This window comes from Dromiciops gliroides, chromosome 4 (assembly GCF_019393635.1).
Source record: "Dromiciops gliroides isolate mDroGli1 chromosome 4, mDroGli1.pri, whole genome shotgun sequence".
Lineage (NCBI taxonomy): Eukaryota > Metazoa > Chordata > Mammalia > Microbiotheria > Microbiotheriidae > Dromiciops > Dromiciops gliroides.
In genome coordinates this window covers 349,814,707-349,830,977 of record NC_057864.1, presented here as the reverse complement: position 1 = coordinate 349,830,977, position 16,271 = coordinate 349,814,707, and the positions used below count along the sequence as shown (strand labels likewise).

Below are 16,271 nucleotides of genomic sequence, written 5' to 3'. Positions count from 1 at the left end.
GTGTCCACCTCCAAAGAAAGAACTGATATTGCCTGAATACAGGATGAAGCAATCTATTTTCCCCTTTCATTCATTCAAGTCTTCTTGTACAAAATGACTAGTATGTAAATGTTTTACATAATTGCACATGCATAACCTATATCTTATTGCTTACTGTCCAAGACAGGGGAGGGAGGAAGAAATAGAATTTGCAACTCAAAACTTTAAATAGAAATGTTTAAAAAATTTTTAAAAACCACACATTTCATAATTACCTCTTGAATGGTGCCTAACAAGAGTCACTTTCTTTACTGTGCCTTTGTCTACTCTTAAAAGATTGATTTTATTAACTGATTATAACCAAGAAAAACTGTCAGCATTAACTCGACCACACCCAAACTCAAATCTGCAATACCAGAATCAATTAATCAAATACTAAGTATTTATGAAGCACCTACTATGTACTGGGCAATGTGTTAGACATTGAGGATACAAGTAGAACAAATGAAATAATCCTTACACTCAATGGCTTACCTCCCAATGGATGAGAAAACAAGTACATATAAAAATACAGACAACATAAATACAAAGTGAATAGTACATCTACCTATAAGCATTAAACACATTTAACACACAGTAGTTAAATACAAATTAATTTGGGAAGGAGAGCACTAGAAGTTGGTAAGCAATCAGGAAAACGACCATGCAGAAAATTTCTGCATCTTAAAAGAAGTGAGAGATTTTGTGAGGCAGAGGTGAAGTGGGAGTGCATTCCAGCCATGGGAGATGGCCAATGCAACAGAACAAACACTGGGTAAGGAGTGTCATGAGTGAAGGACAGAGAAAAGTCCAGTTTGGCTGGATTGCGAAGTGTAGGAAAAGGAGTGATGTCCAGTGAGACTGGAAAAGTAGGGTGAAGCCAGGTTGTGTAACACTAAAATCTAAACAAAGGTATTTATATTTTATTCTAGTGGCAACAGAAAACCATTAGCATTGGTTGAGTAGACATCACATGGTCAAATCTGCTCTTGAGGAAAATTACTTTGGCAGAAGGGTATATAAGGAACTGGAGTAGTGAGACTTGAGGCAGGAAGACCAACTAGGAGGCGATTGAAATAATTTAGGTGAGAAGTGATGAGAGCCTGAACTAAGAAAGAAGCTGTGTGACTAGAAAGGAGTCAAATGAGAAGGAGGTTACGAAGGTAGAAATGGAAAGATCTGACAATTTATTGGATATATAGGCAAAGGGAGAGCAAGGAGAGTTGATAATGTCAAAAGAAACAGGGAAGTTTGGAAGAGAGGGTTTGGGAGGAAATAGAATGAGTTCAGTTTTAGACATGCTAAGTTTGCATTCCATTTGCTAATGCTGGCAGCTCTCTGTGGTATAGGTTACAGTAAAGGGTATGGGATTTGGCAGCAAGCTACCTGAATTCTCCTTCCAACTCTGCCAACAACTCTAATCTTGAGCAAGTAGCTTAAATCTGTCTGTGACTTGTTTCCCCACCCCAAAATTGAGAAAGCCCTTTGTCCTATACTCATTATAGACACATTCTGGGAGCTTCAAGAAATAATGACTAATAGTATTAATATATGCAGCATTTCTGGAATTTGGGGTGAGAGGCAATAAGCTGGAATGGAAAAAAATAACCCCCCCAAAAAAATAACCTCAGGCTCAGACACTAGCTATAGTTCTGTTACATAATTAGCTATTTGACCCTGGGCCATTCTCATTACCTTTCTGGGTCTCTGCATCTCTACCTGGAAAATGAAGATAACAATAATTCTTGTACTACCCATCCCTCAGACAGTGATTATAAAGAGCAAATGAAACAGCCTATGGGAAGTTTTATAAACTATTCACCACTACATGGGAAAGGCACTATAGCATTGTGGATAGAGGACTAGTCTTGGTATTAGGAAGACCTGGGTTCAGGTCTTGACTGTTGGATACATAGTCTCATAGATCCAGAACTAGAAGGGACCTCAGAGATCATCAAGTCCAACCTCCTCATTTGCAGATAAGGAAACTGAGGACAGGGGTGGTTAAGTACCTTGCCTAAGGTCACACATATAGGTATGTGGCAGAAGCAGATTTCAAAACCAAGTCCTTTTATTCTATATTCAACACTCTTTGCACTGTACTAGGCTGCCTCTCACATAGTAGCAGTATATTCATTAACCTTTCATCCATTCACCCCATTTCCACGTCTCTAAGACCCTAAATTACATAAGGGTTGTTTATCTATGACAGGCAGGGGGAGTTCCTATACCAACTTCCTCCACTAATCACTACTTTTTACCTGCCACCACTCCAAAGAGAAGAATCCAATACAAATGTAACCTATTATTATTACTACCACTCAAAAATCCAAATGGCAAAGGTTACTTCTTTAGTAAAGAATAAAATGTGAGGATGTTTCTGTAAAAGGCTGACGGAGACATGCATTCGGGAACAGTTATATTTCCAGGTTATAAGAAAACATTTTTATCTGATCACTGAGGGAAACCATAAGTAACATAATGATGGTAGTTTTTGGAAATATGTCAGAATTGGATCAGATAAAACTCACAGGTCTGCTAAGTGGAGAAAATATATGAGATTTCTTGAAGAGAAGCATCTTAACATTTATTAATTAGGGTAGATTATCTATTAATAATTAACAACTAGCATTTACATAGTGCTATAAGATTTACAAAGTGCTCATGTAAATTACATTATCTCATATGATTCTCACAACAACCCTGGTATTTAAGTGCTATTATTATCTCCATTTTACAGAACAGGACATTCAGGATGGTGAAGGGTAAGTGACTTATCCAAGATCACACAACTAAGTAAGTACCTAAGGAAGAATTAGAATTCAGGTCTTCCTGACATCAAGTCCTGGCCTCTATACCTTGTGCCATCCAGCTGTATCTATTTATAAGGCTTACCAAGCTAGTTATAGTTATTTGAGTTATACCAAAGACTAAGCATAATTATTCAAATCTGTCAAAATAAATTGCATACAAGGAATGGCCTAATGGTGTGAAAGTCTATTGGTAGCCATTTTCTTCTGTCACATGGCTGGCCTTCTAGAGCTGATGTCATATTCAATAAAGAGCAATTTGGATAGAGTGCTAGTTTCTTTAATTTCCTTTTGGCTTTGGTACATAACACGTTTGGTTTTCTTTTTTTAAAAGGCCATTATCTGGGTGTAGCTAAGTAGCGCAGTGGATAGAGCACCATCCCTGGAGTCAGGAGGACCTGAATTCAAATCTGGCCTCAGACACTTAACACTTACTAGCTGTGTGACCTTGGGCAAGTCACTTAACTCCAGTTGCCTTACCAAAACAAAACAAAACAAAAACAAAAACAAAAGGCCATTATCTGAGTTCCAGGGGAATCATTTGGTGTTGTTCTTATATTTCTTTTCTTTCTGAATCCAGTATTTCTTTGCCTTTGCAATGTCCTCAGATCCCTGCTCCTTTCTGTTTTCTCTGATAGTTCCCACAAATAACAAATCCATGTCCCTTATCCTTCTGAACTTCCTTACTGGTCTGTATTCTTCTCTCTTCCTCCTACTCCAGGGGAATAGTTTGCAACAAAATGTTCCTCAAACGTATTTAAGATTTCAAGTACTCTTCAATGGAAATGTTCTCTCTGTGTACAATTGGGACAAGAGGTCCTTGGCCCATCCCAAACTTTTATTAATTAGCAATGTCTGGGACAAGACATTTCATTATAAAAAGATATCAGGCAGTTAAACAAAGGCCAGGACCAAGATTAATTGTGTAAGAATGTCCTCTGATTTTTGGTTTAAGGAGGACTGGGTGCTTACAATTCTATTGGGAGTAGTGGAAGTTTGGGAAATGTTTTCCATTCCTTCTTTCTGAATTGGTAGAAGAAAGGGTTGGGGAATTGATTAAAGGTGATGATTTCTGCGTGATGGCTAATGAAAAATTCTGGAAGGTTAAATTTGCTTAATGTCCCTGTAAACCTTTTAAACACCTAAATATGGGGGGCAGCTAGGTGGTACAGTGGATAGAGCACCGGCCCTGGAGTCAGGAGTACCTGAGTTCAAATCCGGCCTCAGACACTTAACACTTACTAGCTGTGTGACCCTGGGCAAGTCACTTAACCCCAGTTGCCTCACTAAAAAAAACAAAAAAACAAAACCCTAAATATGGGCACCTAGGTAGTACAGTGGATAGAGCACTAGCCCTGGAGTCAGGAGGACCTGAGTTCGAATGTGACCTCAGACACTTGACACTTACTAGCTGTGTGACCCTGGGCAAGTCACTTAACCCCAATTGCCTCAGCAAAAAAATAAAAAAAAAAAAAACACCTAAATAAATGTAAAGTAGGAGACTTACACTGTGGTCTAATATATTGTACTGGTAGTATTTTTTAAAAACATACACATGTACATATTTTTTAGAGAAAGCTAGAAGATCTAGACTCAAACTCAGTATCACACCACTTAATCACTAAATAATAATAATAATAACAAATAACAGCTTATATTTGTATACCACATTACGGTTGAAAAATGTTTTATGTTGATTATTGATTTTGATTCTCATGATAGCAGGTCATGAAGATGATAAATGGAAATGCTGGCTTCAAAAAAGCTGAAAAAAGTTGCCCAATGTCACACAATAAATAGAAAGGTCAGAAATCAATTCCAGTCATTCAGTCTCCAAGTCCAACCCTTTTTTTCATTGTGCTACTTTGCCAAAAAAAAAAAAGAAAAGTTAAGAAGCTGGAAAAAGTAGGAGTGGCTTAGGAGAATTAAGCCCGGAAGCAGACTCAACAGTAGGCATGGCTTACCTATATTGTGACCCTCCACTCCCACCCCAGCCAGGGTCCCCAACTATCTTCTCCAATATTGCCTGCATTTTTTTCACTTTTCTTTATCACAAGGCCTGAAATTCTGCCAATATGATTTAATGAGGATGCATACTCTTTTTAAAGGCTAGGTAATGCAATGGATAGCACACCAGACCTAGAGTCAAGAACACTTATTTTCTTGAGTTCAAATGTGGCCTCATACATTTACTAGCTATGTAACTTTGTGCAAGTCACTTAACCTTATTTGCCTCAGTTTCCTCATCTGTAAAATGAGCTGGAGAAGGAAATGGCAAACCACTCCAGTATCTTTGCCAAGAAAAGCCCAAAGGGGGTCATGAAGAGTCAGACACAACTGAACAACAACAACAACAAAAATTCCTTTAAAAGTGCAAATACTTCTGGGAAAGTTATGGGACTGCTATTCATGAGTATGAATCAGTTAGATCAATATAAAAAGAGTGGCTAACCTAGGAAGCCTCCAGGAATAACACAAATATCCTAGTGTGAGAAAACAAGGTTTTCCTTTCTATTTTCCTCTCTACTGGGCCTAGCAGCATCTCCAGGATGCATTGCCTCTTCCTGAGTCTATTCTTGTCTCCTTAAATCAAGGAAGTAAATTGACTGAGGATAAACGTGCTTCCAGCTAAATGTAGGATCTTTACTTTAGGGACTAATAGATCCAGTAATACATCTGCATTCTTTCCCCAGACCCAACAAAAGAATAAGTTTGTTTGGCTTGACTATATTTATTTGTTATAAGAGAAGGTTCTTGTCAGGGGGAGGAAGGGCATGGGAGGGAGGAATACTGGGAGGGATAAGAATAATACAAAAAAAAAAAAGAATTGTTCAATTGTGTCTGACTCTTTGTTACCCTGTTGGGAATTTCCTGGCAAAGATACTGTAGTGGTTTGTCATTTCCTTCTCGAGATCATTTTACAGATGAGGAAACTGAGGCAAACAGGGTTAAGTAACTTGCCCAGGGTCACACAACTAGCAAATGTCTGAAGCCAGATTTGAACCCAGTGAGATGAGTTCTTGATTCCAAGCCCTGGGCACTATCTACTGCACTGAATAGCATCAATGAAACATTAAAAAGAATACATAGAGGGGCAGCTAGGTGGCGCAGTGGATAAAGCACTAGTCCTGGATTCAGGAGGACTTGAGTTCAAATCCAGCCTCAGACACTTGACACTAGCTGTGTGACCCTGTGCAAGTCATTTAACCCTCATTGCCTTGCAAAAAACCCAAAAACAATTAAAAAAATAATACATAGAAGAGAGCAGAAGGACATTCAGAAAGGGACAAAGCAAGTATGACATTGTTGGAATTACTGAGTTAAATCTAATGTCTATTTTTTTTAAATCAAGCTGTATGTAATGGAAATTCATGGTGTCATTCTCTTTTTCTGCTCTTTGTATGGTATAAGAAAATGTCTGTGTTTATCAGGTTCAAAATAATAAAAAAGAAAAAATTCTTAAGGCAATGTCTTTATACAGGCAGAACATTCATACACATAAACAGGTAGCTTCCTAGTTAAATAGATTTTTTAAAAAGCAATGTTCTTTTGTTCAGATTGGTATTAACAGCACCTAACAAAGTTATACCATAATTTACTCTAACTTCTTGGAATAATTTATTAATGTACACAAGTCTGTATAAAGCTCATGACAACTGCAGCCTGGTACTAAAGGACTAAATGTAAAACTAAATAGACCCAGGAAGGTCAAGGTCACAGCTGACATTTAAAGGCTCACTGCACACAAGCAACAGCATTTGATGAGGATAATTTTACTACAAATCATAAAATGACACAAAGCCTTAATGTACCAAATCACCATAAACTGGCTCATGACCACATCTACATATCTATCTATCTATGAAATGTTTCATTTCAGGAAAGATTTTAGGCTTTAAAGCACACAGCTTAATAACTGAAGAAATGGGAGGAAGTTAGGTTAATGTGCCTCCAATAGAGTTAATGTGAAAAGTCCATAATCTCTTTGAGCCTTTGGGGTTAAAAAAAATCCTATATGCCAAGTGAAAAGAATGTTAAGATCATAAAATCTGGGGAATAGATAGGCAGTGATAGCTTCTGTTCCAAACTATGTTCAAACAAGACAATCGACAGGATAAACTGGGGATAATCTTAGAGGAAATGTACTAGCATTAATGGGGATTCTAAAAACCTCACATAAGGTGAGATTTTAGCTGGGACCTAAAGGAAGTCAGGAAAACCTTAAAACAGAGATAAGGAAAGAACTCCAGGAATGGGAGACACCCAGTTCAAATTGTCACTCTCAACATGACCTTGGACAAATCATCCCATCTCTTTGGGTTTCAGTTTCTTCATTTAAAAATTGAGGGAGGGGCAGCTATGTGGCGCTGTGGATAAAACACCAGCCCTGGTCCTCAGGAGGACCTGAGTTCAAATTCTACCTCAGACACTTGACATTTGCTAGCTGTGTGACCCTGGGCAAGTCGCTTAACCCCTACTGTCCCGCAAAAAAATTAAAAAAAAAAAGTGAGGGAAGGGGCAGCTAGGTAGAGCAGTGGATAGAGCATTGGCCCTGGATTCAGGAGGACCTGAGTTCAAATCTGGCATCAGCCACTTGACAATTGTTAGCTGTGTGACCCTGGGCAAGTCACTTAACCTGGCCCCACAAAAAACCCCAAATCAAAACAAAACCAAAAAAGTGAGGGAGTTAGATTAGAAACCTCTAACATCCCTGTTGCTCTCTGTAGGATCTAACTTTCCTCATTTCCAAAAAAGTCTTACTCAGGTTATCTACTGTTGTCAACTCAATTCAGTAATCATTTAAGTGACTGTTATGTGTCAGTCACTGAGCTAGGTATTGAGATACAAAGACAAAAATCCCTTGAGATGCTTACTGGGACAAATCTATATGTTCACCACACACACACACACACATACACACACATACACACACACTATATGTGAGATATATATGCAGATATTTACACATATAGAAATATATCCATATATATCCAGTTGTCTTCAGCAGAACTTAAAAGTAAAAAGTATGTGTACAGTAAGAGCAATATTGTTCAAAGAACAAGTGTGAATGATCAAATTATTCTATTAAAATATTCAAACCACCTACAAAGGACCTATGAAGGAAGATGATCTCTACCTCCAGAGAAAGAAGTATGTATAGTATGGTTTCATATATATATATATATATATATATATATATATATATATATATATATATACACACACACATACATACATATGTATAATTATATTTATATATCTGTGTCAAATGGCCTTCTCTAGTTCAGGGTAGGGAGGAAGGGACAGTTCAAAACTTAAAATGTAACCAAAAAATTTAATTTAATTTAAAAAAAGTAAAAGGTATATTTTGACAGACTTCCTGTTTCAACACCTTCTGCACATTCTGGGATAACTAGTAATTTGCAGAATATGTAAAACCGGAAATAGAACAAGGCTTCATTCTCTTTCATTGAAGTACATGAGATTAGGAAAACTCCCAAGGGGAAGGGGGGAGTGGCACCTGTACCACCTTAATTTAAATGTCAGCACTGCCAATGAGCCCTTTTACAAGCTGCATTTATCTTCCACAGGGAAATCATCAGAATTCATTACAAGCACACACATATTTTCCTTCAAATGATAAACAGTAAGTATCATATTCCTTCTGCTCTCTCTGATGGGAGCTGGCTAATTATGCCTTCAGGGTTAACTTCTATTGGGGTTGGGGGTTGGGGGTCAGTGGCAGTAGGGCAGGGACTAGTGACACTTACTCCTTGGAGAAGATGCCATTGGCCAGGATTCCTTCATAACGGCTGATCCCTTCTGACTGGAGCACATTGATCTGTCCCCCCAGTTCATCTGCAATCACTCCTGCATGCACTGCTGCTTTGCATAATAGAGAGGTCTGAAATACAGAAGAAATCATAGTGTGATTCATAGTTTGTTTACTCTACATTTTGATTTTTACTCTAGGTTTATTTTCTTTTTTTCTTTTTTTTAGTGAGGCAATTGGGGTTAAGTGACTTGCCCAGGGTCACACAGTTAGTAAGTGTTAAGTGTCTGAGACCAGATTTGAACTCAGGTCCTCCTGACTCCAGGGCCGGTGTCTAGGCTTATTTTCAATAAGTTGCTAGAATCATTTCAAAAGTTACTGCTTCTCACCAGCTAGAGTTTTGCTTTCTAATAAATAGGAGCTTTTAACAACACATTAGACATAGAGCCGGCTGAACAAAACAGAGAACCAGATGAAGCTCTGTACAGACACCCTGAATCCCAGAAAGGCCCTATAGTATAATGGAAATAACAAGCAACCTGGGGGTCCATGAGACCTGGCTTCACTACTAACATAATATACAGAGAGTCTCAACCTCTTTTGGCCCTAGTTTGCTTCTCTTTAAATGGAAGAGATTGGATTAGGCTAGCACTAAAGTCCCTCTGATGTTCTATATTGTTAAAGGTGACAAATCAGTGCAACACAACGTCTAACCACAATTACAGTGGACAGCTGATGAAGCATGCTATTTACACCTCCTGACAGAAAGCTGATAGCCTCTGGATGCAGAATGAGACATATATGTTTTCAACATGCCCATTGTGGAAATTTGATTTTGTTTGACTAGGCATGTTTGTTACAAGGGTTATATTTTTCTTTTCTGTTTTTTTTTAATTTAAAGGGATGGGTGAGAGGGAAAGGGAATTATCTTTTCTTAATTAAAATTTTTTTTAACAAGAACACCAGGAAAGAATGTATGCATAGAATCTGACAGCCCAAAGCCTAGTTTACCACAGTCTGACTTCCCAGAGACACAATCTGGGATTGCCCTATTCTGAACCCTATACTGGGTTCAGTCCTGAAGAGGGTCTTTCTTTCACATAACTGAAAACATTCTTGGCTTCAGGAGTTCTAGCTGAGAGTATCACTGATGTCACCAGGTGCTGGACAGGCATTCAGTTAGCACCTGGGTATGGGACATGCTGAACTCAGCCAATGCACATAGTTACTCCATGTTCTGGGCAAGTAGTGAACCGTATCTACTTTCTAAAAGTTGCTGAAACATCCAGCAGTTACTAAAGAAAGACCCAGCAGTTTCAATTTCATGAAAAACATTAATATAAAGGACTGTGTTGTAAGAGTTTTGATGGTAACTTCTAACTGCTAAGTTAACGTACTGAATCATTAGCCCATTTCATAGTCTATCCTTCTAGAAAGCTTCCATTACCCTCTCCAAAAAACTTTACACACACACACACACACACACACACAAAAGAGCTGGGGCAGCTAGGTGGCGTAGTGGATAAAGCACCAGCCCTGGACTCATGAGGACCTGAGTATAAATCCGGCCTCAGACACTTGACACTTACTAGCTGTGTGACCCTGGGCAAGTCACTTAACCCCAATTGCCTCACACACACACCAAAAAAAAAAAAAAGCTACTAGAAATGGTGCTTTTTTTGGTTTTCACTGAGAGAAAGCATTTCAACAACAAAAAAATGACATCAGTTATGATTTTTTTTTTCTGTGGTGGGGAAGAGTACATTCCCACACACAACTACTTCAGATTCTTTTGTAAGAGCAATAGGTTGTCATGGTCTTTTCTAAGGCTGTTTTATTGTTTTGGAGTACTTTCACTTTTAATGAACTAACAATACCATGAAACAAGTACACAGACCATGCCCTTGAAGTCAATATCCTATGCTAGCAATTAGTAGATTTCCTTAATTCTAATTTAATCACTTTACAGATCAAGCATGCACTTGGTGCTTCTCAGGAGAGCCAGAGAATTTCTTAGTCAATTTCAAGTGGAACCAATGACATTATCTACAATAAACAAGTCTGAAACATACCAGCTACCTACAGACTACTGCCAAATGTCACAGATTAGTCATAAGACTTACAGGCATGTAAAAAGGAAATCATTATCCATTATCCAATAACTGAAATATCCCTTTAAAAACAAAACAAATAAAACCAAGAAAACCTCTCAGGAAAAATAAGCTTTTACTAAAAAAGTTATGACAAGATTGATATTACTAGGAAATCAACTAAGCTAATGTATATAAAATACTCCATAACCACAAAACACTAGAGAAATGTGGCCAAGTAAATGTGGACTTAGCGTCAGGAAGACCTAAGACCTCATAACTAGTTGTGCGACTTGGAAAAGTCCCAGGGCTCTAGTTTCATAGGGACCCTCCTGGTTCTCAAACTATAAACCTATGGTGTTATTATTAGAACTTGAACACTTCAAAAGGTTCTTGATTTCATCACAGTATCTCTCTATCTCTCCAGGCTATGTTAAGCCTTTATGTTGAACATTTTAAAAGATCAGATTCTAGGGATATAAAATTGTAAACTGGGATGAGAAACGTGTGCACACCCCTAAGGCTCTTTTGATATACATTGTATTCCAAATGTTTTAGAAGAGAAATTCTCTGATGTATTTTTTTTCCCTGGGAAGAATGCATAACAAGATGGTTACTATAGGGACAAGAATTAGGGTGAAAGGGTGGGAAAGCAATGTATGAAATGAAAGGAAATGAGTTATTTGGACATGAAAAATTTTTATGACTGGATATATTCTGGGCTCTGTGTGTGTGTGTGAGTGTGTGTGTGTATGTGTGTGTAAATATATACACACAGTCAGCTAGGTGGTGTAGTGGATAGAGAGCCAGATCATCTGGCCTCAGACACTTAATAGCTATATAATGACCCTAAGCAAGTCATTTAACCCTCTTTGCTTCAATTTCCTCATCTATAAAAAGAGCTGGAAAAGAAAATGGCAAACCACTTCAGTATCATTGCCAAGAAAAACCAAAATGGGGTCACAAAGAGTTGGACACAACTGAAATAACTGAATAACAAATATGCACACACAAATACATATGTGTGTGTAGTATATGTAGGTATGCATATGTATGTATGTGTGTATATATACATAATATATATAATATATATATATAATGTAATATATATGTATAATATAAAATCCAGAACATAAATCAAGTAGTGGGTTGAACAATCTATAACCTGTCATTTAAAATGGAAAATTAGTTACTATCTTGCTGTTTTGTGTTTGAAAGGTTTTTCTTTGCCATTTCAATACCAGAATGTCTGTTTATAAGTTTTGCAAACACTAAAGAAATTGAGAAACCTAAAGGGTCTTGCTTATACTTGTTATCTCATCTCATTTGTATAGATAAGAGAATTGGTATATTGGTAAAAAGATGGATCATCTCCAAATATAGGCATTATCTCTATAACTAGACCTCTTTGAAAATGAAAAGATACATAAAATAAACCACTTTGGGGGAAAATTAGTCTGAAAGTCAAACATCAAAGGTTTACATCCAGTTTGACTCTTTCTTGTGTTGAATTTAAGCAAATAATATTAACCATTCATTTTTTTCTTTTTAAATACCTTCTCATATTGCCTTGATTACTTACATCTCTGTATCCGTCTACCACATTCCCAGAGATATCGCCTACTATGTCTCTGCAGCCAGCTGGACAGAATTTGCTGTAGCAAAAAGGAAATAGAGTTGGGTAAGGTGAGGGGATGCGACTTTATCTTGCTTTAAGAAAACTTGATCTATGAAACCTGAATTTACACAAAAGAAAAATTAGGATATTAGGATGTGGTTCATTGAAAGAGTATTTTCTGCTTTATATAAGTATTCATCATTAGAGACCCTTTAAACAGTAAGTTCATGTAATGTATTTAAAATGTGATTCAATTTTACTATTTATTTACACACAACTTTTCAGAACATGCTGGTATTGCAATTCATCTAAAATAATAGATGTCAGGGAAGGGAGTCAGAGACTTGGATTCTAGTTCTACTTTAAATTTTTTTTTTTTGGTGAGGCAATTGGGGTTAAGTGACTTGCCCAGGGTCATACAGCTAGTAAGTATCAAGTGTCTGAGGCCAGATTTGAACTCAGGTCTTCCTGAATCCCGGGCCAGTACTCTTTCCATTGTACCACCTAGCTGCCCTATCTAATTCTACTTTTGACAATGGCTTTAGGCCCCATCATTTAAATTTGCTGAGTCTCCCTTTATCTTCCATCTATAAATGAAGATGTTTGACTAGATGACTTTGAATATCCCTTCCACCTTTAAAATTCCATTATTCTGTGTTATGAAATGGGGAACTCTTACATGCCTTATGAAACAGAAACTCTCAAAAAATAAAATATCAAAAGGAAATTTTGAAAGTTTTAGAAAGTCAATTCTTTTTTGCTAGTTTTTAAAGTCACATTTGTTTGGTGTACCAGGTATTTCCAAAGTGAGTGTAGTTTTAAGCTTTAGCAGTTTAAAACTTCATTTTAATGCAAATGCAATTTATGCTTCACCAGCTTAAAACTGCACTGAGACTTAGGGGACACTCTATTTATTTACTAGGTATGTTAAAACAATAGGCACCAGTCCAAAGAGATAACCAAAATAGTAGTTCCTCTACTTGTGTTTCCTTTCTCTAGGCTATCTATGGAATGATGCTGGCCAAATAAACAAACTTCATAATCCTTCAACATTTATACAACACGTACTGTGGCAGCACCAGCTCAGAAATCAAAGAAGTAAGAAACAAGCTTAACCTAAATGAACCTGAAGCCTTCTGACCACTTCTTCATATTCTCACGTAGGCCTATGTCTACCTGTGTTTATATATATATATATATATATATATATATATATATATAAAATAATCCAGATCATTCCTGGATGAGGCAAATCATCTCTGAGAATTAGGTTCTTATCAACAGTTCCCTAGAAGTTTTTTGAGCTCACTTAACTGCCTGCCCTGCCCCTCATAACTTTCCAATTTTCATTAGGTACATTACACTTGCTATTGCTTGAATGAGTTACCATAACAGTACAATGGTCCAACAAAACCATTCTCACATGGAACAGTTCCTTCTTTTTTTTGTTGTTGTTGTTGTTGTTTTTTTGTTTTTTTGGTAAGGCAATTGGGGTTAAGTGACTTGCCCAGGGTCACACAGCTAGTAAGGGTTAAGTGTCTGAGGCCGGATTTGAACTCAGGTACTCCTGAATCCAGGGCCGGTGCTTTATCCACTGCACCACCTAGCTGCCCCAAAACAGTTCCTTCTTTTAAGAGTAAGTAAGGGCTCTATTCCCATATGAAAAAATGCTCTAAATCTCTAATGATTAGAGAGATGCAAATTAAAACAACTCTGAGGTACCACCTGACACCTATCAGATTGGCTAAAATGACAAAAAAGGAAAATAATAAATGTTGGAGAAGCTGTGGGAAAATTGGAACACTAATGCATTGTTGGTGGAGCTGTGAACTGATCCAACCATTCTGGAGAGAAATTTGGAATTATGCCCAAAGGGTGATAAAGCTGTGCATACCCTTTGACCCAGCAATACCACTTTTGGTCTCTTTCCCAAAGAGATCATGGAAAGGTGAGAGGGACCCACAAAAATATTTATAGCTGCTCTTTACGTGGTGGCAAGGAATTGGAAGTTGAGGGGGTGCCCATCAATTGGGGAATGGCTGGACAAGTTGTGGTATGTGAATACAATGGAATACTATTGTGCTGTAAGAAATGATGAGCAGGAGGAGTTCAGAGAAACCTGGAAGGTCTTGCGTGAGCTGATGATGAGTGAGATGAGCAGAACCAGAAGAACATTGTACACAGTATCATCAACAGTGAGTGTTGATCTACTGTGATGGACTATATTCTTCTCACCAATGCAATGGTACAGAAGAGTTCCAGGGAACTCATGATAGAAGAGGATCTCCAAATCCAGGGGAAAAAAAAAAAAGAACTGCGGAGTATAGATGCTGAATGAACCATACTATTTCTTTTGGTTTTGGTGCTGTTGGTTTTTTCTATTTTGAGGTTTTTCATCATTGCTCTTATTTTTTCTCTTATAACATGACTAATGAAGAAATAGGATTAATGTTATTATGTGTATATTTATGTATATATATGTGTGTATATATATATATATAAAACCTATATCAGATTACCTGCTGTCTAGGGGAGGGGGGAGGGAGGGGAGGGAGGGAGAAAAATCTGAAATTGTAAAGCTTGTATAAACGAAATAAACGAAAGTTGAGAACTATCTTTACATGTAACGGAAAAAAATAAAATACTTTATTAATTTAAAAAAAGAGTAAGTAAGGGCAACTAGGTGGCACAGTGGATAAAGCACTGGCCCTGGATTCAGGAGCACCTGAGTTCAAATCTGGCCTCAGACACTTGACACTTACTAGCTGTATGACCCTGGGCAAGTCACTTAACCCTCATTGCCCCGCAAAAAGAGAGACAGAGACAGAGAGACAGAGAGAGTGAGAGAGTATTTCCAAATTTGGTACTAGTAACAATGTGTGCATGCCTACACGGGCTGTACTACAGACTGGGGAATCACACAAAAAAAATCTAAAGAATAAAGAAGCATTGTAAAGGTCACCTCAAATTTTCTCCAGGTCAACTCCTAAACCAAAGGTTGTAGATAATCAGTACTATGGAGTTCTTTATTATAGTTAGTGGGTGACTTTTGCTACTGTGATTCTGTTTTGGAAAGACCATTACATTAAGAATAACCAACTACCCACTGAGATATGACTGAAGCACATCTGATGATGCTTGAAAACACCTCTATTTACCTGTACTCGGTCTTTGAAAAATGGTTAGCACGATCCAAGCATGTTATTAAATCTGTCATAAGAAAAGAGAGACTCAATTAGGTGAGTGAACTATGGTTAGGATTCACATGGCTTTAATGTTTACAGTCTATAAAAAAGAACAACACATTTCTTAAAATCTTTACATGCAAGCTACTAATCAGAATTTTCTTCATTTAAAACAAAACAAAGGAGCCCCTCCCCCAAAAAGTATGCATCCACTTTTCCTTCCTCTCCCTTTGTCCTGACCTCCGTTATGACTTCTCAGCCTTGATCCCCTAGGAATATACAGGATCTAGGTTCAATACAAAAATTGACATGCACCACATGTCTACAATGGTCATGCTCTGTCCAAGCAGCAGGGAAACAATTTAAGAAGCCAGCTGTGGCTCATGAAGAAGGTTACCATAAATATCTCATATTGGGGGTTATAAAGCTCTAGATTCAATGTGACAGTATGTGGTAGACATGAGTATTCTGTACAGGACAACAACAGGATGTTAAATATAATCAAGGAACAAGAAAGAACTAAAAGATGGGAGTTTCTATGCTTCCCATTTCTGTGCCTCAGTTTCCTCATCTGTAAAATAAGGGGATAGATAGATCAGAGGTTCTTAACCCAGAGGCCATGAACTTTTTTAAAAAAATCTTTTGATCCTGTAATTGTGTTTCATAATTGCTTTCCTCTTAATCCTATGTATTTTATTCTACGCAAGGGGTCCATACATTTCACCAGACTGCCAAAGAGATCCATGATACAAAAAGAGAACCCATAGATGAGAAGAT

General features: G+C 37.5%; 1 protein-coding gene across 1 annotated transcript in view; it reads right to left on the bottom strand.

The window, feature by feature from the left end:
- The window catches only part of DCBLD1 (discoidin, CUB and LCCL domain containing 1), a 112,043-nt gene that overhangs the window by 27,438 nt on the left and 68,334 nt on the right, over positions 1-16,271 (bottom strand). The window contains exons 4-6 of the mRNA XM_043999753.1: positions 15,468-15,519; positions 12,274-12,346; positions 8,600-8,733 (exon numbers count right to left, since the gene is read on the bottom strand). Of these exons, the coding sequence (XP_043855688.1) occupies positions 8,600-8,733; positions 12,274-12,346; positions 15,468-15,519 (259 nt within the window). The remainder of the gene's footprint in view (positions 1-8,599; positions 8,734-12,273; positions 12,347-15,467; positions 15,520-16,271) is intronic.